The 26339-nt window shown below is 34.3% G+C and overlaps 1 protein-coding gene across 2 annotated transcripts in view; it reads right to left on the bottom strand.

Moving 5' to 3' along the window:
• Positions 1–3224: 3224 nt before the first annotated feature.
• Positions 3225–26339, bottom strand: part of LOC114337762 (cyclin-dependent kinase 8) — an 82171-nt gene continuing 59056 nt past the window's right edge. For both annotated transcript variants that reach the window (XM_050641661.1, XM_050641662.1), the window contains exons 3-7: positions 22518–22659; positions 15730–15943; positions 11029–11210; positions 5906–6126; positions 3225–3416 (exon numbers count right to left, since the gene is read on the bottom strand). In XM_050641661.1, coding sequence (XP_050497618.1) covers positions 3318–3416; positions 5906–6126; positions 11029–11210; positions 15730–15943; positions 22518–22659 — 858 coding nt within the window. In that variant the 3' untranslated portion in view covers positions 3225–3317. The remainder of the gene's footprint in view (positions 3417–5905; positions 6127–11028; positions 11211–15729; positions 15944–22517; positions 22660–26339) is intronic.

Genomic DNA, 26339 nt, shown 5'->3' with positions numbered 1-26339 from the left:
GGCTGGTCTATAAGAGTTTATTATCAATATGAATGCCAAGATATTTATATACGACGAAGCAAGTTTTCAATCCTAATAGTAAATTAATAATATTGAAAAATATTAAAAATCACTAAAAGATTTTTAAATTGAAAACTTATTGGTACATTTTCATGGTAACACCTCCAAGACTTCTATAATTTGCAAGTCATATGGATGCTGCAGTGAAGACGAGAGGGAAGGAATTCTACACTTTGCAATTCACATCCCCCGTCTGCAGCCGGCAAAATTCCAACTGAAAGATGCACCTGGTTACTCTACGGAGTAATACGAAAATAAAATAAAAATGTGTACCATTTTTATTCGGTTGCGATGCGAAGGCAAACCAATCTTACTTTTTAATTAGAATACGGAGTGCAGTCCAGTTCCTTTAACCGCGATTTTCTGCTCTTATTGGAGCTTCATCAGAAGAAACGTAGGCACTGTTCTCCATAATCCAACTAAATTGCATCGAGAGGTTTTACAACACATCGCAACCAAACGGATGATAATAGGTGGCTAGCGCCATCTGGCAATTGAAAGACGAAGCAAGTTTTCAATCCTAATAGTAAATTAATAATATTGAAAAATATTAAAAATCACTAAAAGATTTTTAAATTGAAAACTTATTGGTACATTTTCATGGTAACACCTCCAAGACTTCTATAATTTGCAAGTCATATGGATGCTGCAGTGAAGACGAGAGGGAAGGAATTCTACACTTTGCAATTCACATCGATTCCGTTTGGTTGCGATGTGTTGTAAAACCTCTCGATGCAATTTAGTTGGATTATGGAGAACAGTGCCTACGTTTCTTCTGATGAAGCTCCAATAAGAGCAGAAAATCGCGGTTAAAGGAAATAAAATAAAAATGTGTACCATTTTTATTCGGTTGCGATGCGAAGGCAAACCAATCTTACTTTTTAATTAGAATACGGAGTGCAGTCCAGTTCCTTTAACCGCGATTTTCTGCTCTTATTGGAGCTTCATCAGAAGAAACGTAGGCACTGTTCTCCATAATCCAACTAAATTGCATCGAGAGGTTTTACAACACATCGCAACCAAACGGATGATAATAGGTGGCTAGCGCCATCTGGCAATTGAAAGACGAAGCAAGTTTTCAATCCTAATAGTAAATTAATAATATTGAAAAATATTAAAAATCACTAAAAGATTTTTAAATTGAAAACTTATTGGTACATTTTCATGGTAACACCTCCAAGACTTCTATAATTTGCAAGTCATATGGATGCTGCAGTGAAGACGAGAGGGAAGGAATTCTACACTTTGCAATTCACATCCCCCGTCTGCAGCCGGCAAAATTCCAACTGAAAGATGCACCTGGTTACTCTACGGAGTAATACGAAAATAAAATAAAAATGTGTACCATTTTTATTCGGTTGCGATGCGAAGGCAAACCAATCTTACTTTTTAATTAGAATACGGAGTGCAGTCCAGTTCCTTTAACCGCGATTTTCTGCTCTTATTGGAGCTTCATCAGAAGAAACGTAGGCACTGTTCTCCATAATCCAACTAAATTGCATCGAGAGGTTTTACAACACATCGCAACCAAACGGAATCGATGTGAATTGCAAAGTGTAGAATTCCTTCCCTCTCGTCTTCACTGCAGCATCCATATGACTTGCAAATTATAGAAGTCTTGGAGGTGTTACCATGAAAATGTACCAATAAGTTTTCAATTTAAAAATCTTTTAGTGATTTTTAATATTTTTCAATATTATTAATTTACTATTAGGATTGAAAACTTGCTTCGTCTTTCAATTGCCAGATGGCGCTAGCCACCTATTATCATCCGTTTGGTTGCGATGTGTTGTAAAACCTCTCGATGCAATTTAGTTGGATTATGGAGAACAGTGCCTACGTTTCTTCTGATTAAGCTCCAATAAGAGCAGAAAATCGCGGTTAAAGGAACTGGACTGCACTCCGTATTCTAATTAAAAAGTAAGATTGGTTTGCCTTCGCATCGCAACCGAATAAAAATGGTACACATTTTTATTTTATTTTCGTATTACTCCGTAGAGTAACCAGGTGCATCTTTCAGTTGGAATTTTGCCGGCTGCAGACGGGGGATGTGAATTGCAAAGTGTAGAATTCCTTCCCTCTCGTCTTCACTGCAGCATCCATATGACTTGCAAATTATAGAAGTCTTGGAGGTGTTACCATGAAAATGTACCAATAAGTTTTCAATTTAAAAATCTTTTAGTGATTTTTAATATTTTTCAATATTATTAATTTACTATTAGGATTGAAAACTTGCTTCGTCTTTCAATTGCCAGATGGCGCTACCCACCTATTATCATCCGTTTGGTTGCGATGTGTTGTAAAACCTCTCGATGCAATTTAGTTGGATTATGGAGAACAGTGCCTACGTTTCTTCTGATGAAGCTCCAATAAGAGCAGAAAATCGCGGTTAAAGGAACTGGACTGCACTCCGTATTCTAATTAAAAAGTAAGATTGGTTTGCCTTCGCATCGCAACCGAATAAAAATGGTACACATTTTTATTATATTTATATACTTTCACTATGTGATTAGTAAAATCACCTATGGTATAGGAATTAGGGGTTTTAAATCTGTACCTAGTAAGACACATAACCGCTATCTTTTGCTGTGAAAAACTAAAACCCATAGTATTTAACCAATCACGCATGCAGCAAAAAAAAATATACTTTAAATCTTTAAAACATCATTTATATGAAGTGTGGAGAGTATAGAAACAAATATCATCCGGAAACTGAATAACTTTTATAGCGTCATATATCAAACTATGCAGTTCTGCCGAGTATACTCAAATCAACCACATCATATGCCCCTTTAGGGTTAGCAAATAGGCATAACATGTATTATAAGTTGGGTATAATTTCAACCTTCCGATAAGATGAAGTTCAAAATAGACTCAACCCTTGCATTAATGTTTGTGGTGCCCCATATTGTGTAGTGTGCGCCACACCTATAAAAATCTGAAAAACAATCATGCACGCAATAAATAATATATTTTTTTGGCATTTTGTTTGGGCTAGGGCCTAGGCAATAAAAAATCCTACAAATTAGAATAAAAATTAAGTTATTACGATGATTAGAAACGAAGATATCGTTAAAAAACGAAAAAACACGTTCTAATTTTTGGGGGGTTATAAATAGGGCTAACGAGACTTTTAAAGAGATACATTTACATAATAAAGGCAGTAAAACTAAATAAATAATTTATTGCATACACGTTAATATAAAAATGTTTAAGAATAATTTACTTTAGTAAGTAATTTTTACTACAATATTAATTTAAAACCTCTGCTGGAAATTTTGTTGCTGCTGCTGAGACCCGTTGTTGTACATCATCTGTTGTTGATGAAATTCTTGTTGTTGGGAAATAGGAATTTGCTAAAAAAATAAAGTATTAAATTTAAATTAATTATTTATATGGGAAATAAGCCACAATTAAAATGAAAAAAATAATTTTATTAACGTTTCGACGCCCAAATCGGGTGCCGTTGTCAAAATACTTTAAATACAAAAAATTTAAAAGCTACTAAAAAATAATTAATTAGAAAAATGCAATTATTTAAAAAATGGATCAGCGCAAATGAGTAGAATATAATAATACATATGCGATAAATAAGACAATATTACGAAAGAAGTAAAAAAAATATATAATAAAACAACTATTTCGCCAACAATTATACATATAAGTGATATCTAGTGCCCCATAAAGTTAGTTGTATGACTTATCGAAATAAATGACTGCAAACGTATTTTTCTCCTAACAAGGATTGGAAATGTCAAAATACTGTTTTGTTAAGAAATATTAATCAAAGATCAAAAAGCACTTGCAATTGTCCTAATTGAAAGTAGCAGATTTCTCTTTGTATTGAATATTCAAGTTAGTCCTTCGATGATTTACCGGTTTTGGATATACTTTACAGAGATGGGAATATATGCACGGTTAGCCGGGACAAAAATTCAACAGGCAAACAACTCTACAACAGGAATGATGTCTTGTTAACTAACGATAAACGTGTTAATTGGCAACTTCGCCATTCCAGACCTCCATTTTTCACGGATCATGTTTCATCTAAAAGCTGATTTGTCTTACGACGGGACACGTTGAAGAATCTTGTGATATGAAAAACATTGGCTAATTTATAGTACAACGGGACGGAGCGACGTCTTTATCAGGTCGTGTTTCTGCCGAGTATGTCATTATTGGTCTGATGACTGTTTTGTAAATTCTGCCTATCACTTCTTTTCCGGTGTTTTTATTCCTCCATATTGTTTCATTCAGGCAACCTGCGGCTCTGTTTGCTTTATTCGTTTGATCTTCCACTTCTGTTTCGAGTTTTCCGTAGCTTAATAGTGTGATGCCTAGATATTTAAACTCTAGCTCTAATTTACACCTTATTAGATCTGCTGTTATAACCATGCATTTAGTCTTTTTTGGGGAAATTAACATATTAAATTTTCTAGTGGTTATATATTAAATTCGTGAAGCATACGTTGTAAATCATCTTCACTTTGAGAGATTAGTATTGCGTCGTCTGCATAGCAGATTATTTTAAGTTGTTTTTCTCCCATTTGGTATCCTTTTTTTTTTGTTCTTACTTTTTTTATTACTTCGTCCATGATCAGGTTGAACAATAGAGGACTTACTTTTACTTTTATTGTGTTGTTCTGGTAGATATTTTCGATCGTTTTAATTATTCCTAGAGGTACCTCTCTTGCGTAGGATAACGTCCTTTAATTTGACCCTGTCAAATGACTTAAGGTCCACGAAACATAAGTATTCGGTTTGTTGTATTCTAATGATTTTTCTTGAACTTGCCTCATTACAAATATAGCGTCGGTGCATGATCTTCCCGACCTAACACCTTGTTGTTCTTATGTTAATGTTATAATTTTATTCAGTTTTTTGTTATCACTTTGGTCGTTAATTTTAGTATTATATTTAATGAATTAATTTCTCTGTAATTCTCCGGATCCGATTTTCTCCCTTTTGAAGAGAGGTATTAGGATACTCGATCTCCATTATTTTTTGGATTAGTTTTAATAGTTGTTTGGTCAGATCTTGTCCTCCGTACTTTAGGAATTCATTCGATATTCTGGTGATTTTCTATTTTTTAATTTCCTTAATGCTTCCGTTACCTCTGCTTCTTCAATATTTATTTCTTCGTTTGTTGTCACTTCAGGTGTTGGTGGTTCGTTATCGTTATCTGTAGCAAACAGAGATCGAAAATAGTCTGCCCAAGTTTCCTTCTGAATGTGTTTCGTTTTTATTAGTTCGTTCATCTCTTTTCTTTGTCCTCTGATCATTCTCCATATTTCCTTTTGTGTTCCGTAGAAGTCGTGTTCCATCTGTTTTGAGAAGCTCTCCCAGTGTTCCCTTCTGTGTTGAAGTGTTGAAGCTAACGCCGTAGTCTAAAATTCTAAAGAATCTGCGGCTTGGCCTGAAATAAGCTGGTGCCTGATCGGCCTATGGGGAAGCGGTACCGCATGGGATGAGGGCTTGCGGCTCGGTGATACTCCTCCATAGATCCCCACCGGAAGGGTGTTGACGCCTAAAAACGGTGTATATATATATATATATATATATATATATATATATATTTGATACATGGAGACAAAATCAATAGCGACTATTACATTGGTTTATTGCTCCGTGGCAAGAGATATATGTTCCGATGAGGAAGTGTCGCCAAAACTAAAGCCTATTTTAAGGCAAAGATAAATCGTTTACAAGGGCGGCATCGAAAATTTAGAAAAGCGTTGGTACATATTATTGTATCATCACTAAAGGAGATTACTTTGATGAATAAATAAAAATTGTTGCAAAAAATGTTCTTTTATTACTAATACTAAAAAAAAATGAAAAGTACCTGTGGGTTTACTGGTCCAGGGTGACCTTGCGGCCCCGATAACCTAACTCGCTTCGCAGAATTGTGACTATCTTGCTGACTGGACTGTTGCTGTTGAGAAGGTTGTTGCTGTTGCTGGGTCGGTTGTTGTTGCTGTTGCTGATTTTGTCTTTTTGTGTCTGATTTTTCTTCTTGGTCGTCGTCAGTCAGGAACTCACGTTTTGGATACGGAATTGGACAACCTGAAAATTTTAAAGTGGCATATCACATTTCTACATAAATTAATTATATTTTTACATCCAAAACATATATTTCAAAACTGTTTCTGTAATATTGTACATTGTTTTCTAGATGTATAAGCCGCGATCTGAAATTATTTCGTCCTGACGTTTCATCGGTAAAATGCATTTTCAAAGTCGATGCGGCAATGGCCGTAAAAGTCTTCCGCTCACTGGTTGTTGCTCGGATATCTACGCTATTAACAGCATTCGTGTCCTACCCGATATCTGTGGGTTGGTATGAGTATTGCAATTTTCGGTAAAGCAGGCCGCGCACTGAATCGGCTTAAAGCGATCGGCTCGGCTAAGAGCAATCGGCAGATTTTGCTATACATGGAAATAAATGAGCCACCGCGCACCGCCTAAGAACGTTCGACTCGAAACGGTCAGATCGCTTCGGCTTCGGCGGAGAATGATAGCAGAGGCAAAATCCGCCGAATGGTCCGATGCCGTTGGCGCCGATGTGTATGTTTTCATACACAACTTTTCATGTTCATTTTTCAGTGCGTCACAGTTTTTCGATTTCTTTCTAACGCATTAAATTGTGTGTGACAGAAAAAAGGCACGTCTGTGATTACAGACATTTATAACATTTATTCTAGTTATTCTAGTTGTCGATACATGGCGCTATAATATAAAAAAGCATTATTTACTAATTATATAATATATCTACGAATATAATCTGTACAATTTATTAGACTATCCAAATCAAAGAAAATACCGTTTTATAAATGAAATAAACACAATTGATTTGTTTTTATGCCAAATTGCAAATAAAATTGACAACTGTCAGATTTAACTAAAATGTCATGTTAGAATAAATGTCATAAATGTGTATTATCACGGACTTATCTTTTTTTCTACAAAAATGATTCTCAAGACTTCCGGTCTATACGATAAGAACATTAGAATTATCGCAAATTTGTTGGGAATCAGTGCTCTGAAGAAGTAAAAATCAAGCGTGGAGTTCGACAAGGCTGTATATTGTCACCAATAGTCGGAGAGATAGAAGCGGATTTTGTGCGTGATAAGTAATATGGAAAAACTATACGGGGATATGTTGAATTAGTTGTGTACATGACTTTCACCTACAGCCGGAAACCAGAGTGGGGGCCGAGGATAGTTATAAGGGGTCAAAGTCGCTGTTTTTATTATTTTTTTTTTGTGACGCTCATGATCGAGATAGTACACCAAAATTTGGGAATAAGTAGGTCATGACGTAACTAAGTAAAATCTCTAGGGGCGGAACGCTGCGTGGCCGACAAAGGGGTGGGGGTAGGGGTCAATATAAAAAATATAAAGGGTTTTTTGCGACGTTCGTGATTGAGATAGTGGACCAAAATTTGGGAATAAGTAGACCATGACATTACTAAGTAAAATCCCCAGAGCCGGAAACCAGAGTGGGGGACGAGGGTAGTTATAAGGGGCCAAAGTCGCCGTTTTTATTATTTTTTTTGTGACGCTCATGATTGAGATAGTGCACCAAAATTTGGGAATAAGTAGGTCATGACGTAACTAAGTAAAATCTCCAGGGGTGACACGCTGCGTGGCCGACAAAGGGATGGGGCGGGGGTGAATACAAAAAATATAGGGGGTTTTTGCGACGTTCGTGATTGAGAGATTGCACCAAAATTTGGGAATATATAGACCATAACATAACTAAGTAAAATCCCCAGAGCCGGAAACCAGAGTTAAGGATGAGGGTAGTTTTAAGGGGTCAAAGTCGCAGTGTGTATTATTTTTTTTGTGACCTGACACAACATTTGTCCCCCACGCAGCGTTCCGCCCCTGGAGATTTTACTTAGTAATGTCACGATCTACTTATTCCAAAATTTTGGTGCACAATCTCGATCAAGAACGGCAAAAAGCCCCCACATATTTTTATACTCACCCCTGCCTACCACCCCTTTGTACCCCAAGCAGCGTTCCGCCCCTGGAGATTTTACTTCCTACTTACTCCCAAATTTTGGTGCACTATCTCCATCATGAGCGCCACAAAAAAAATAATAAAAACCGCAAATATTACCCCTTATAATTACCCTCGTTCGCCACTCTGGTTTCCGCGTCTGGGGATATTACTTAGTTATGTCATGGTTTACTTATTCCCAAATTTTGGTGCACTATCTCAATCACGAACGTCGCAAAAATCCCCCTATATTTTTTATATTCACCCCTACCCCCACCCCTTTGTCGGCCACGCAGTGTTGCGCCCCTAGAGATTTTACTTAGGTACGTCATGACCTACTTATTCCCAAATTTTGGTGCACTATCTCGATCATGAGCTTCATAAAAAAAATAATAAAAACCGCGACTTTGACCCCTTATAACTACCCTCGGCTCCCACTCTGGTTTCCGGCCGTTGGTGAAAGTCATGTACACAACTAATTCAACATATCCACGTATAGTTTTTCCATATTACTTATCACGCACAAAATCCGCTCCCAGCTCTTACGACTATAATGTTGTTTAATTTTTACGCTGAAACGATCTTAAACGAAAACGCAAAAGAGCGCATACTCATTAATGGCGTGCTTATGAACAATGTCAGATACGCAGATGACACCTTGCTAGTGACAGGATCAATTGAACATCTTCAGCCGTTATTGAACCGAATGGTGGCGTTCTGCGCGATATAAGGACTCAAACTCAACGCAAGAAAAACAAAATGTATGGTTATTAGTAAACAGGCAGCCTAAATAATAATAACTATAACGTAACAATTTTTTTATTACATAATAATGTTCAGTTTTGTTTAAAAATGTTTACTCATATTCAAACATATTTAAACAACGTATAACGTAACAATAGGGAACTTGCACATTTTTTTTATTACATAATAATGTTCAGTTTTGTTTAAAAATATTTCTCTTATTTAAACATATTTAAACTCATCTGTGATTTAAAATAGTTCAAACCGTTCAAACGACCCGTGACGTCACATAGTTGAACTTTATGGATATATGGATATTCATGGTTATATTTAGGCATATTCTTCTTCTTCTTCTTCTTTAGTTTATTGGTTTCCACCTACTTGGGTATTTCGCCAGTTCATCGTCGAGGAATAAGGGAAAAATTTATGTTCTAATGACATTCATCGTACGTTATTGTATATACCAGTTTGTTGAGATTGGAGTTTGATACAATTTTTGAAGGAAAGGAAAGAAGGTTTACTATGGAAAATAAAAGAAAACACTATAAGTGTTGTTTAGTGCCATTTTGTAAAAGTACAAATTTTCTGTTTTTAAAATAGTTCAAACGATCAAACGTATTTTCTACTGACGTTTATAATGTCTAATGTAAAATTATATACAATTTTGTTTACTTTGTTGGTGCAGAATGTAAACACACAACCATATGACGTCACGACGCGTTTTGGGCTAGCTGCAATAATTTGAATTTAGAATAGTCTTTTTTAGGGGCCAAACGGAACACAAAAACAACTTTTTTATCTTAGATACATGTTTTAAATTATGTTCTGTTGTGATTTATAACATTTTTTTCGAATTTAAAATTGTATGCAAGTTTCCTATTACTAATGACTCAATTGAACGCGTAAGTTATCTTGTAAATCTTGGTACTCATATTAATGAAAGCTGGAACCCTAGTACAGACATAAAAAGTAGAATTGCCAAAGCAAGAACAAGCTTTATGAAATTTAAGAAAATCTTGTGCAATCATGATTTCAATTTGGAACTTCGCATAAGAATGGTTCGATGTTATATATTCCCAGTACTACTTTACGGGGTTGAAGCATGGACCCTGACAGAATCGCTTTAAAAAAAAACCTAGAAGCATTTGAGATGTGGGTCTACCGCGGTATTCTGAAGATCAGTTGGGTAGAAAGAGTCACAAACGAAAGGGTTTTGCAACGTTTGAATAAAAGTTGTGAAGTAGTGAACACGGTTAAAAGGCGTACAGTTCACCAAAAATAGCTGAAAGTGTGAAAATAACCACGCTCATGATGCTCATTCGTCATACGACGGACCTCTCGCTCGCACTGACGGTCCAGACCGGTTGTATGTGCGTTCTCACTTCATTGTTCGCACAGTAAATGGGAATCCCACACTTTCAGTTATGTTTGGCGAACTGTAAATTTGAATACTTTGGTCATATAATGCGTCACCCAGAAAAATATGACATACTTTACCTTGTCATGCAAGGTAAAATAATGGGAAAAAGAAGTGTGGGCCGCCGTACAACTTCTTGGCTTAAAAACCTACGCCAATGGTTTGGGAAAACTAGCACTGAACTATTTTGTGCGGCTGTAAATAAAACAATGATTGTTAATATGCTGGGCAACATGAGAGCCAACGATCGGCAAGCGGTCTCGGTACGTTAAGAAGAAGAAAGCTGAGATTCACATCCTGTTTAGATACAGGCCTTTTTCTTTGCGATTAAATTTAAAGGCATGTTTTTTTTATTTCTACAGCCTCTCTCAAATATTCGTGTTTCTTCGAATGAAATTCGAAGATTTTCTTATATGATGCTATGTTCTGGAACGGCTGATCTTTCGTAGCTACCAAGGCGGTAATTCTCGTTACGTTTTGTTGTTCTAATGTAAACTGAACTACAAATAAGGTAAACAATGTACATTTCTAGAGAGGATGAGATATATTATACTGTCTTTGTTGTTGGTTGACAATCCGTCATAATTCTAATATACGATAAGAAAGCTTTACCTTATGCCAATGGCCATTAGTTGTCGAGGCATTAAGCTAAATTAAAAAAAAGGGATATGTAACCTTTAGATACGTAATTCTTCAGGCTTCAGAAATAATTCCAGACAACGGCTTTTATCATATGATTAAGGGATGACTATGGCCATGACTTTGTGAGAAATGAAATTTAAAAAATTATATACTATACCTGCAAAAATATCTTGCGTCGGTAATGGTTCCTCGGTAAAATATGGATCCTGCATAGCTTGCTCTGACGTAATTCTTTTGTTTGGATCCATTAACAATAATTTTTGGAGTAAATGGAAAGCTTTACTATCAGGCTTAATCTTATGCCTGTCCATATATTTGATAAGAGAGCAGTTCACGTAGCTAAAATTATTAAGTTGGTTAAAACATGTATATTAGTTTAAAACAAGATCAAAATGCGAGCATTATCAAACGAAAACTTTGTTTATTTGCGTATTTAAATTCATAATATTATGGAAAATTGATTATGAAAAATATGAAAAACAAAATTTTCGTTGAAAATATTTAGGTTGGCTGGGAAAAGATTTAGTATTAATGAGGGGTATTAATAGTAGAGTAGGAAGAAAAGATGGGGATCTTAAACGGATACTTCCCACATAAATTGATTCACAGCTGCTATACATGGATTCAAGAAATAAGGAACATAATATCAATAATCAATACCACTGTAACAAAACAAAAAAAAAACGACTGAGAGTATAAGATGTAAGAGTTCAGAGAAGAGCGACACATGCAGTAGCGATCACTGTTTATTACGTTCAAAAATATACTTCCAAATCCGAAGACAAGAGGGAGAAACACATTAGACATAAATAAGAAAGTAAGCTAAACGAACGAAGATATAACGTCAAAAGCCTAAATGAAAAAAAAAAAAAAAAAGAATGTGTGTGTGTGTGTGTGTGTACTTTGTACGCACGTAAGAAGTTATACTTCTATTATATGATTTCAACGAAATAAAATACTTTAATAAACAGTTTAGTTTTATTTTATTTAAATATTAAACTAATTTTAATACCTACCACTTTCCAAAGATTCAAAAATTAAAAAAAAAAAGACAGCAATTGTCCGCATTTGAACCCGAGACCTTTCGGTCTGTAGTCGAATGTTCTACCAATAACCCACGACGGTACAGTTTATATGGTTTCTCGAACGTTATGACAAATCACGGTAACAAATAGACGAAGTGAAGTATAAATACAAAAAATGTTTTAATAATACATATTATCTTACTCCCGAGGAAGACAAATCCAAAGACACAAAAATTATAATAAATATATTTACTAAAAACACTAATATATTCTTTCCACACCTTTTTTTGGACGGATACATACATAACTTAGATTTAGCAACGAAGTCCATACTGTCTCTGTGCGCATGAGCGCAGAATAATAAAAATTCACTCCCAATCGCGCCTAAAGAAGTATAACTTCAAAAAATAGCCAAATTATTCAAAAATATATTGGATGAGGAGCTACAAATGCTCGTCCCTAAAAATATTGATCGAGTATGTGAACATCTAAAAAATTGTTTACATGAAGCAGCATTTGAAGCAGAATAAATAAACCATATAAATATACACAGTTTTTATTCGTCAAGCCCTTCCGGAAGGGATCTATGGGGGAGTATCTCAGAGCCGCAAGCCTTTATCCCTTGCCGTATAGCTCCCTCATAGGCCGATCAGACACCAGCTTATTCCAGACTAAGCCATAGATCCTTAGAATTTCATACAACGGCGTTAGCATTTTTATTTTTCTGTTCACCGGGCCATGGGCTCGAACTCAGAACCCCTAGATTGGTCGATCGAGCGCCTCGCACCGTTTGGCTATCTGACCGACACAGATAACAAACCATATCGATCGGATATAAATAGCAAAATACTTATACCAACAATATTTAAGTTCCAAATTAATATAAAATAAAATACAAAGGAAAACAAGCAGACATACTAAGAAATAGTTCTAAGAGGGAGAACAAATTTTGGGAAAGAAACTGCCAACAGGCAGAAGACATAATAAAGATGACTTCAAATACTTAAGTAAGGCGTTTTGGTGATTACTGTACCTCCAAACGCCGAACAATATATCCCCGTTCAATTATTTTTATCTGTTTGTCCTTTATCCAGTGTGTGTTATTTGTATTGTTAATTTAGTCCTAAGATCGGTAAAAATTGAAGACGCTTAGGAAGGACATACATTTGAAGGGGTTTGATATTGGTTCGACACAAGATATAAACTTATGAGAAATGTAATTAGGGAAGCTAGCCACGCATAGGAATAAAGACAAAGAGACTTATGATGAATAGATATACCCTTATAATAGCCCAGTAAATGAACGGGAAATACGGCGATACCGTGTAATTTTCAGGGTAAACTCCGAATTGCATGAAAATTTGGATTTATATTCTACTTACCCTGCACTTCAAAGTTGAAATTGTGCCGTTGGTTGCTTTTGCTTGGGGGTGACAGTCACCCATTCTCGGGGGTAAAAAAACGCGCGTTTAAAATAAGTCCGGAAATGGATAAACTGACTAATTCTAAGTAACTTTTGTTCTAAGTAAGTCAATACTTTTCGAGTTATTTGCGATTGAAAATGCTTATTTTTCGACAAAAATCCCACATTTTTAGGCGGTTTTTCGCAAATAACTCAAAAACTAAGTATTAGATCGAAATAAATATTCTTAGCAAAAATGTAGGATAGAAAAAACGAAAAGAGGTGTGTGTATTCGTGAAGTCTATAGACCCAGCAAAAGCAAAGTTGTACCTCATGAAAAAAGTTCTTATTCGTCAAATTCCAATTCGAATATTTCAACGTGAAATAGCCAAAAACTTAAGCACGTTTCGGGAAACCCATTAAATCGGGAAACCCATTATATAGTATTTAAAAAAGCTTTATTTTTACATATTTTGTTTTAAGAGATTCTAACATCAAAACTAAGCGAGTTACGCTGAAAATAAAGTTGCCCCCTTTTCTTGGTAAAGAAATCGTGAAAATCTACCCCTATTTAGCACTCCCAATGAAATTAATCGTTACCGCTTTACAAAAAATTTACTTTACTTACGTATTTTTTATATGATCTGTACGTTCCTCCCGTTTGAAGTGCTTGTTTTTGAAAGGGTTACAGTTAAAAGGGCTTGAACGAGTCACTAATGAGTGTATGCAAATTTTGAACAGCCATATCTGAACCAATTTTGTCTTACAGAAAAACAAAATGAAATTAGCATATTTATAAAAGCAAAACCTACATTTTTTTACTCTTTGAGATTTTTTGTATCACTAATACTATTTAAGTTAATTTAATAAAAAAAATTTTCTTGGTAAAACGTAAAAAAAATGTTTATTAAATTTACTTGTAATTAATGGTATACAGCCAGCTACAGGAAATTCTTCCTTGTGGACTTTTTAAGTTATTTTTAAAAAAGAGCATTTTTCCAAAATTTTTAGAAAATTGTTTTACTATAAAACCAAATTTTTTCAAAAATAAGCACTTCGAACCGGTCAAACTTACAGATCGTATAAACAATACGCATACATATACAGTACGTAAATCGTTCAGCTGGACATAGGGAATATTTACATTGTATTAAATTTATAATGATCTCAATGTACAGCTAGTTCCAAAAAAAATTGATACGACTCTTAAAGCGTATTTTGTAGAAAATTGAGCAGTGTATTTTGAAGGATAAATAATTATTATTTACATTCTGCCACTGTCACTGCCAAATCTTAAAATTTGTCACATAACTTATTCTGTTCAACGTCAAAAAATGGCTGTTTGTTTGTTTATTTTATTATTTGACTGTCATAATAAATATAATATAATGTCAGATCAATCATACACTGCTCAAAATGATCAAATCTGACTAAGAGTCGTATCAGTTTTTTTAGGAACCAGCTGTACATTCAGATAATTGTGGCAACTGCGCTAACCTGGGTTAGTTGAAGCTTCTGTTCGAGTACGAGTTTCTGGTGCAGTAGAGCTGTTTAGTTTGAACGAATATCATGAGTGAGTTTGGAAGCAAGGCTGTTCATAAATAAATCAAAAACAAAGATTAGGATTAATGAGTTAATCATTCTACTTTAATTTTTAAAATACTTTTTATATAAAAACTAATTTCAACATTAAACGGTCATAGTTTTTTCATTCCTTGAGGCAAACAATTTTTAGCTACTACATTGTCATGTTTTGACGTTTGTTAGTGTCAGTCGAAATGAATCGTCAATTTTGAGGTTAATGTCCCTTAATGTAAAAAACCATATTGTCATCGAGAGAGCGCAGTTGCCACAATTATCTCACTGTATATTCCCTATGTCCAGCTGAACGATTTACGTACTGTATAAGTAAATGGTAAAGCAGTAACGACTAATTTTCTATAGGGTGCTAACTAGGGGGAGATTTTCACGATTTTTTACCAAAAAAAACTTTATTTTGAGCGTAACTCGTTTAGTTTTGGTGCTAGAAACTTTCATAAAAAATAAAAATAAAGCTTTTTTTAAACACTTTAAAAAAATTAATAGGTTTTTCCCGAAAATTGCTTAATTTTCTGGTTATTTTACGTTGAAATATCGACATTGAAACTTGAAAAATAAGAACGTACTGTTCATGAGCCTACAACTTTGCTTTTACTGGATTTATAGACTTCATTAATACACCATTTTTTTTCGTTTTTTTATTGTCTACAGTTTTGCTGAGAATATTTTTTTCGATAAAATATTTACTTCTTGAGTTATTTGCAAAAGTATTGACTTACTTAAAAATCTCTATAGAACGAAAGCTGCGTAGAATTAGTCAATTTATCCATTTCCGGACTTAAGGACAAAACGGTCATTTACTGGGCTGTAAATCTTTTTAGTCAAAACTTACTTCGCTTTCTTAAAGTCTTTCAGTAAAGTTGGATGCTCGGGCATCTTCTTGATGTCCTCCCAGTCTTTTTCATGTGGGAATCCCATAACATTGAATATCCTATCTAACTGATCATGATGGTAAGGATTACTTGTCTTAATATCCTCTTGACGACAATGGAAAATTGGTTCAGAAGTAAGAAGCTCTGCAAAGATGCAGCCGATTGCCCATATATCTAAAATAAAACACATACATGTTAAACACTTAGATGATAGGTATAAGACCTATCTAGAATACATTCAATTTTTACTATCTAACTCAGCGGTTCTCAATCTTTTTGAGTCATGTGGCACCAAATACCTTTTATTATTTTTGGTACCACCTATGAAATACCGATCTAGCTAGGTGATCTAATTAACTATAATAGTGGTGCTGATTTTGGCTGTTTTTGAGTTTTGTGTACCACCTCAAATAAGAATATGTACCACGAATGATACATGTACCACAGATTGAGAACTGCTGATCTAACTAATTTTAGTTTTTCAAGCCGATTGAAAGCTTTTGTACTCTTGTAAAATAAAAAATGTACCCCGTGTGGGATGCGGGCCGCCCAAGTAGAATTCACCCACAGTATCTCCTGACTTGATCGTAGAAGGCGACTAATAGGAGCAGCATTCCGCTGTCCTCTTCCTTGAAATCCTGTCGACACCTAACCCTCAACGACCAAACCCCGATACCAACCTCCAACTCACCCCGCGTGAGATTGGAGTCCTTTTGCCCGTGGGTGAATGGCAAGGGCCGTCTGGACGTGGGGGAAGCGGGGCATGTATATGTCGCGCAACCTATCAAACTGCGTTCAGAACGTCCAAACCAGACACGCACTCCTATAATAAACACGCACTAGCACGAAGGAAATGTCGTTGCCACCTCCAGGACCACTACCCCCTGAGGCTTGTCTGGAAGCTACAGTCGGCAGCCCCGGCACCAGACTCGGGTGCGGAAGGCCAATAACCTACCCATCTTAAATTTTATATTATTACTGAAACTTTGGTAGAAACAAACCGGACGGATCAAATGTTGACGACTTTGGCATCACCGAAAACACGGACACGATTTGGTTGCTGGAATGTAAAAACACTGTATGAGATTTCTAAAGTGGCTCAAGCAGTAAAAGAATTAAACAGATATAAATTAAGCTTTGTTGGTCTATCGGAAGTAAGATGGTTGGGCAATGGTGAACACCATACCCAAACAGGAGAACTTCTATTATATAGTGGTAAAGAAAATGGAAGCCACGAGAGCGGAGTGGGTCTTCTACTCAGTAAACAAGCCAAAAAAAGCCTCATTTCATGGAAACCCATTAATGACAGAATTATGACTGTCAGATTTTATACCAGATACCGAAAGATAACAGTTATTCAGTGCTATGCTCCTACGAACACATCTCTCCTCGAAGATAAAGACATTTTCTACGAACAACTAGAACAAACAACCCAACAAGTAAACAAAGGCGATATCCTAATAGTGATGGGCGATATGAACGCCAAAGTTGGAGAAGATATTAATTTAGAAACCGTAATGGGCAAACATGGCCTGGGAGTGATGAATGAAAATGGAGAGCGCTTTACAAATTTTTGCTCCAATCACCGTTTAGTTATTGGTGGAACCATCTTCCCACATAAAAATATTCACAAGGTAACATGGACTGCCCCTGGTCATACCAGAGAAAACCAAATAGATCACATCGCCATATCAAAAAGATGGAGATCATCTCTTCTTGATGTACGAAATAAAAGAGGAGCAGACATCGCAAGTGACCACCATCTGTTAATTGGTACCATTAAAATCAAGATGGCAAAAAACAAAAACAAAATCACAAGAAACACCAACAGACCCACATATAACCTGAACAAATTAAAAACTCTTCCAGGAAAACACATGTTTAGGGAGGAGCTTCAAGTAAAAACAAGAGAACGTGAAGTAAATAGCTGGGAAGATTTGGCAAATGTTCTGACAGAAATAGCTGAAGACAAACTGGGCAAAAAAGAGAAAGATAGAAAGGAATGGATATCAGATGAAACTTGGAATCTTATCGAGGAAAGAAAACAACGAAAAAAAGATATCTTGCAAGCAAGAACTGTAGAAGGAAGAACGAACCGACAACAAGAATATGAAACACTAAATAAAGCAGTTAAAAGGAATGCAAGAAGAGACAAAAGAAGGTGGGCTGAAGAACTGGCAAAACAAGCAGAAACAGCTGCACAACACAACAGGACTAGAGAGCTGTACCAAATTACCAGACGATTAACAAAAAATGGGCCCAACTGTTCGAACATTGTAAGATCCAAGACAGGTGAATTACTTACTACAACGGATGATAAAGTAGAGAGATGGAAAGAGCACTTTCAGGAGATGCTAGGTACGCCCAGGGATAACGCGGATGAAATTGTCGAAAACCCGCAGAATGTAGACTTGCATATATCTTGCGAGTCCCCTTCCAAAATGGAGATAATAACAGCTATCAAATCTCTGAGAAATAACAGGTCCCCGGGAATCGATAACATTGCTGCCGAACTACTTAAAACTGACCCGCATCTAACCGCTGAACTTTTGCTCCCCATAATCCGAGAGGTGTGGGAAACAAACCGCATTCCAGCGGGCTGGAAAAAAGGTAATATTATTAAGCTTCCAAAAAAGGGCAACCTCACACTGTGCAAAAATTGGAGAGGAATAACCTTGCTTACCGTCATAAATAAAATTTTTACGATCATCATACATAAAAGATTAACAAACAAGGTTGAATTTCGAGCGAATCAAGCAGGTTTTAGACCAGAATCTTCCTGCATAGATCACATTAATACAGTGAGGGTAATAATGGAACAATCGGTTGAATGGAACACACCTCTATACATGGTCTTTGTCGATTTCGAACGTGCCTTTGACAGCCTGTCTCATGCTGCTCTATGGAAAATTTTAGAGCTAAGAAACATTCCTCATAAAATAATTTCCATTATAAAGTCACTGTACACTGAGGCGACGTGCAGCGTGACACACAATGGGGTCAACAGTGATGAATTTGACGTACTTACTGGAGTCAGACAGGGATGTGTGCTTTCTCCGTTTCTGTTTAACATAGCTCTGGACTATGTTCTCTCCAAACTAGACTTCGACACAAAAGGGATACAATGGACGTTAACCACACGCCTAAGTGATCTGGAATACGCCGACGATATCTGCCTGTTAGGACAAAGGTTCCAGGATGTGGCCGACCAATTGGAAACACTATCCACTGAGGCCAATAAAATAGGTTTAAAAATCAATATTGGTAAAACCAAGTCGATGAGAATAAATGCAAGGAACAACACGCTATTTAATATCGACAACAAGCAGATTGAAAATGTGGAGAACTTCACGTACCTTGGAAGTGTCATAACAGAAAGCGGAGGTACAGAAGACGATATTCGTATGAGGATACGAAAAGCTCAACAAGCTTTCAGCATTCTTAACCCTGTTTGGAGGTCTGGAGAATATACTACAAGGACAAAGATCCGAATATTCCAGTCAAATGTTATGTCTGTTCTACTCTATGGATGTGAAACCTGGAAAGTGACAAAATACCTTACAGACAAATTGCAGGTCTTTGTTAACAAATGTCTACGAAGAATTGTTCGTATTTTCTGGCCAAACACCATCAGAAACGAAGATCTGCTACACCTGACCCAACAAAAGAGGGTAGAAAATGAAATCAAATACAGAAAGTGGGGGTGGATAGGTCACACACTCCGAAAAGATAGTTCCAGTATTGCAAAAAATGCCCTAGAGTGGAATCCCCAAGGAAAGAGAAAAAGAGGTCGCCCAGCACAAACTTGGAGAAGATCCATCATGGACGAGATAAGAAGTCAAGGAAAGTCTTGGAATGAGGTGAAGGCCCTAGCGCAAAATAGAACCCGATGGCGCGTTTTCACTGAAGCTCTATGCTCCACTTAGGAGTTCAAGAACATTATATTATATATTATTAAAATAAAAAATGAAGTGATATTTATGCAATAAAGAATTTTCCACACTTTGAACATTTTCAGATTTTCTAGACAGAGCAAACTTATTATGCAAAAACGAAAAAATATATCGCATTTTTTTTCATTATAACACTATTTTGGTGATATGTTCAAAAACATTTTATTGCAATTTTCCAGAAACTTTAGACCCTAAGTGATTTCCCATAAGCAAATTTCTAAAAGTCATGTTTAGTTTAAAACACTTTTTTTCCAAATTTTCATTTTTGTGCAGCGAAATTTTTCTTAATAATGCAGGAACAAATTTTGGTAGAAAATTGACTTGTTAACAATTTTACTTCTACATATATCCACTTTTCTCATAGATATTATGACACTTTCCGAGATAATCAGGATTAAAGGTTGCAAATCTTCTCATGTCATTCTAGAAATTGTTCCTGAATTTTGTACTTAAGACAACTGTAATAATAGCTTATTATAAGAAATATGTTGATAAATTTGAAGATTCTAAATAATATTGTAAGATATAATTAGACTTGCATAATATAACTTCCCGTGTTATTTGTTACATACCTAGCTAAAATCTATATACAGGGTGATTGATTAGTGGGGTAAAGCTCCGTATATCCGTTATAATAATAGATAGCGATACAAGTTAATAACAAAAATTGTAGCCAACTTTGAGCTTCACATTATAAAATTAGTTAGGATGTTACAGAATGTTCGATAACATAGTGGCAGACCAAACTTATGTTTTTTAGTATTTAATTTTATATTCGATAACTTCTCCATTACAAAAATACATATAAAGGTTTGGTATGTTATACAGGTATTTACAAAGTTATAGCCAATTTTATATGAAAATCGTAAAAAGTTTAACCCCCTGTATAAATAAAAATAAGCACAACGGTAATGGTTTATTGAAGCCATATTTTTTTATTTATTGTCAAAATTTTCATAAATGATTGATATTGCTAATTTTGTTTATATTGAATACAGGGTGAGTCAAAACGCAAGTACATTATTTTCTCAGTAATTTTAAATGGAACACCCTGTATTTTATATCACTATCGAAAAGTACCATTACCATACTTTAATTTGTATACAACATTCCCTATGTCTAAATTTATTAGTTTTCGAGATATTTTCATTTTTCCATGGACCAATAGCGTGGCCACCCAGATTACCACAATTTAATAAACTGGACCGATTTTTTTGGGGTTACCTTAAGAATGAAGGTTATAAAATGCCTTTAACAACAAGAGATGAGTTGAAAAATAGAATACAAAGTGTATTTTGAAGTGTTAATTTACAAATGGTTCGTAGTGTAAGTAACTCATTCAATGGCCGTTTTTAGGCATGCATAAATGTGTTAGGTCATTTTGAACAACTTATGTAATTAAATATTTAAAATATTTTATTAAAAGTAGCTTTTAATTTTTTCAAAAATGTTATATTTTGTGCTCGTTTTTTTTTGTAAATTTTTTTACTGATAAATTATTTTTCGTTCTTTATTTGTTACACTTACATACATACAAAAGTTGCTTTTAATTGTTTAAAAACTGTTGTATGTTGTGTTTTTTTTTTGTAAAATTGATTACTAAAGTAATAATATTATTAGAGTAATAATGGTATATTGTACAACAAGTGAGAAAAAAGACATATTTCTCACGAGCGCAGAAGTTTGTTGGCACGTGCCGAGTGCCGCAAATCAAGCTAGGGACAAATATGTAATGTTCTCATGTGTTGTACACTGTACTTTTACTATGGATGCGGTTTTGTCAAGAGTTCAAACTTCAAAGTTAAATAATTTAGGTGCTTTTAGGTATATTATATGCATAAATTGAAATAAAATACATCATGTAGGTATTAAATATTCTTATTTATATACGTTATTTATTTAAATTTCTAATTAAAAGTTATTTTTAAACAATTTTGAAACGTAATTCCTTTGTAAGTTTTGCTTCAACACATTTTCTTTGACAACATTAATTGTGTTTGTATTGTTCATGTTACCATTGAAACGGCGATCATATATGGAAAATCGTAGGAGAACCCGTGAGAAAAAATATTTCTCACTGCAATGGCTGACTTTTCTCACTGTGTGAGAAATTGTTCGTTTTGAATGTATGTATGTAGTGAGGAAAGCTGCACATTGTATATCATCCATAGAAAAATTATATTTCTCTCTTTATTTGCTACACTGTTTTATTACCAGATTGATAATCAGCAATCGTAACTTTTGTAAAATCGTAACAGTAAAATTTGGAAGATTTAGACCCGTAATAATTAATAATTTGCTCTAAAAAATGAAAATATCTCGAAAACTAATAAATGTAGACTTAGGGATGAGATATATAAATTAAAGTACGGTAATGGTACTTTTCGATAGTGATATAAAATATCCAAGAAAATAATGTACTTGCGTTTTGACTCACCCTGTATTCAATATAAAGAAAATTAGCAATATCAATCATTTTCATATAAAATTGGTTATAACTTTGTAAATACCATGTACAATATAACAAACCTTTATATTTCTGTAATCGAGAAGTTAAGAAGATTTCGAATAAAAAATAAAATACTGGGTGTTCCATTTAAAAAACATAAGTTTGGTCTGCCACTATGTTACTGAACACCCTGTAACATTCTAATTAATTTTGAAATGTGAAACTCAAAGTTGGCTATAATTTTTTTTATTAACTTTTATTGCTATCTATTACTATAACGGATCTATGGAGCTTTACCCCACTAAGCAATCACCCTGTATATTGCTTCCAAAAGTAGAATACTAACCAATAGCTTTTGTATAATGTCTGGCACCTAAAAGAAGTTCTGGTGCCCTATACCAAAAAGTTACCACCACAGGATCCAAATCAGCCAATGGCTTTAAAGGAGCATTAAAGAGTCTTGCAAATCCCATGTCAGCAATTTTAACCTAAAATTGAAAAACAATATGTTAATAAAAATGCCTTATTTCAATAAGATAGGGAGACTATACAGTGCTAGCCAAAAGTCCCCTCTCCCCTTATATACTTTGAATGGTTATACCATTGTTTATATACGGATAGTTGGTCATCCCAACATGAAAATTTGTTTGATTCAAATTGAGACAGTCACCAGATGTCCCCACAATGTCTGTCAGGGTCGCAACGTCAAAATGCATACACACCAACTTGGATACGATCCTATTCATAACACCCCAACTCGCATACATATTAAGACAAAAAAAAATATATGGAAAACTATATTTAGAAATTTAATTAATTATGTCATGCTATTATTATATATTATATATATATATATATATATATATATATATATATATATATATATATATATATATATATATATATATATAAATTTGGTTATTGGGTTATGCAGCAAATGAAAAAGTGTACTCTTTTAAATTTCTTTAATCCGAGCTTTCGGTTAAGATTTTAACCATCATCAGGGTGCTACAAAGATATTTTTGGTGTAAGATAATATGAAAACATGTACAAAATTTTGTACTTACAAACTTATTGAGGATATTTCAAATATGGTGTAACTAAAATGAGAATCAAACTTAACATGGTCATGTAAATGCTTCAATGGAAAAACGTAAAATAAAGTAGTAATTTAGTAAAATAAAAGTTAATTAATTTAGCACAACTTCAAAATCAATAAAAGATAAAATGACATTTAGACATGACATGACATTATTTGAAATATGTTACAAAAATTTTTAATATAGATGAACAATTTATTGAAGGACCAATAGGGTCAATGATAAGAATTGAAATATTTTTAATTTTTATAAAATATTGTTAGCACTATAGAGGGATCGCAGTGACTGCGACTATAGACCGACTATACTCAAAGGTAACACGAAACCTAATAGAAAATGATATTAAAGACAAAAAATCCGAAGAACAAGCGGGATATAGGGCCGGACGCTCCAATATGGATATTTTTCATTAAAACTTGCAATGGAAAAAATAGTGCAGAGAAATAGAGAAACCATATAGCTTCAATAGATTTGGAAAAAGTATATGACAGTGTACCGACCTCCCAACTGGATAGAATGGGTAAATTGAAAATAAATCCAATTCTTATTAACGCCACTCAAAATTACTACGAACAAAAGTTTGCAAGAATTAAAATGGGACAAGAAATGACCTCTCCTTTTCAAAAAACAAAGGGACTTGAAACAAGGCTGCTGTCTGTCACCTACCTTTTTAAAATCTATTTGGACAGATTCTGAGTGAAATGGGTAAAAAAATGTAGAAATATGGGAATAAAGGTGGAAGAAAACACGTTATATACGACGATCTCAGTTATATGGTAAGAAAACTGCAAGAAGAATATGAGGTGGCAGGTCTAAACATGAATATGACAAAATATGAATATCTCTCTATGAAACAGATGAAATATGTGACCTAGTCTTGAAAGACGACAAAATCAAAGGCGTGCATCCTGCAAATATTTGGGGGTCATTTTCAACAAGAAGGGAAATAGCGCAGATGAAATTAGGGAAAGAATTAACAAGGGCAGAGCAGTAACTCGTGCCTTAAGCTATCTTCTCTGTGGCAAAAAATTTGACAAGAAACCAATACATTTACGGAAGTACAGTCCAAAGTATTACACTTTACTGTTCGGGAGTATGAAACGTCGTCAAAGGTAATAGAAACAAACTTATGACGACAGAAATGGATTATCTGATACGAAGCTGCGGTAGATCAAAACTGGAGTTAGTTAAAAACGAACAAATAAAAACGAAATGAAAGTGGAGCGAAATATCAATAATGACATAGAACGAAAACATTAATATGGTTCGGACATGTTAAAATAATGCCAGAGTACAGATGGTCTAAAAGAGTATTGGAATGGATACCTTCTGAAAGAAGAAAGAGAGGACGGCCATGGAGAAGTTGGCACAACGAAATTGATGAAGCAATGGCGGCAAGAGACTTAGAAGAGGCAACTGCATATGACAGAAGAAGATGGAAATTGGGGGTGGAGAAGCGGCGATAGCCGTAATCAATCCGTTATATATGTATATAAATAATTGTTGTAATTATAACTTACGGTTAAATTTAACATGAGTAAAATTATTAATTAAAGTTAATTAAATTTTTTTGAATGATTAATACAAAAATTAATCTATTATGTTGTTGACAGGTTAGAGTATCTAGAAAAGGAGTTAGGAGATAACTCACGATTATCTAAAAAGAGTAAATAAGAAAACATTTCATTTAAGTGGCCTATATCAGTACGATGATTCATTGAATTTGGATTTTTATTTATGTGAACCATTTCCAAAAAGAGCCTCTTTGTGACTCACGATCCAATATCTGCACGTCATTGTAATCAATTTGATGACCATTATTCAAAACATGTTCACCCAATGCACTTCTACCTGGGTACAATCTACAGTCTGACTTGTGTGAAGTTATTCTGTCTTTTAGTCTTCTTGACGTTTGACCAATTTATATTTGATTACAATCTAAACAAGAAAGCCTGTAGACTGTATCAGTTTTAGAAAGCAATGGAGTCTTGTCTTTAATGTTAGAAAAAATCTTATTGACTGTGAGAGCAGTTCTAAATGAAAGTTTGATGTTTTCAAAAGGTTTGAAAAGTCGAGTAAATTTCGGTGCAATATCACTAATATATGGTAATGTCATATAAGTTACATTAGGAACGGGAATCGTGATGGTTTGTGAGTTGTCTGTATTAACATTGTTATTAATAATTGTTGGTTGAATGTTGATTGTATTAAACAATAATTTATTCAACAAAGAAGCTGGATAACCGTTTTCCAAAAAAAGATGATATAATATTTTTAAATTTTTTGAGTGAAAAGAAACATCGCTAATTTTTAAAATGCGGTTTTTCATAGATTTAATTAGATTGATTTTTATAACGTGTTTATGGTATGAATTATAGTTAAGATATCTGCCTGAGCTAAGTGGTTTACGATACCAATCCACTAACAAAATGTTATTCTTACGTATAACTCTAGTGTCCAAAAAAGGTACAGAACATAACGTGTCCTCTTTTTAAAGAGTAAATTGTATGTGATGGTTAAAGTTGTTAAAATAGAATAACAAATTATTAAGTTCATTAGTAGGTAAGCAAAGAAGAATATCATCTACATATCTTTTGATGAAAAATAATTTAAAAGGTAACACCCTTAACACAATATCCAAAATATAACTCATAACATAATCAGCTAAGATAGGGGAAATTGAACTACCCATAGGTGTACCGAAAGTTTGCTTGTAGAATCCACTGTTAAATACAAAATAATTATTTTTAAAAAGAAAAGGTAAAAGTTCAAAAAACGTTGACTTAGATAACTCACAATGATTCGAAATGTTAGACCAATTATAGTCAATGGCAGTAATACAGATATTAAGATATACATTACTAAACAACGAAACTACATCGAGGCTGGCAATCACGTAACTATCAGGTATTTTTAAATTATTAAACAATGAATTGACCTCAAAAGAGTCTTTTATGTAAAATTCGTTGTTAAAATCATAAGATTTAGTAAGAATTTCAGACAAAAATTTTGATAGATTATCTGTAGGAGTGCCTATAGAAGCTAAAATTATTTTAACATGTCCGAAC

Source organism: Diabrotica virgifera, chromosome 1 (assembly GCF_917563875.1).
Source record: "Diabrotica virgifera virgifera chromosome 1, PGI_DIABVI_V3a".
Classification (NCBI taxonomy): domain Eukaryota; kingdom Metazoa; phylum Arthropoda; class Insecta; order Coleoptera; family Chrysomelidae; genus Diabrotica; species Diabrotica virgifera.
Note: the sequence above shows the minus strand (reverse complement) of the source record. Positions and strands in the feature narration are given on the sequence as shown.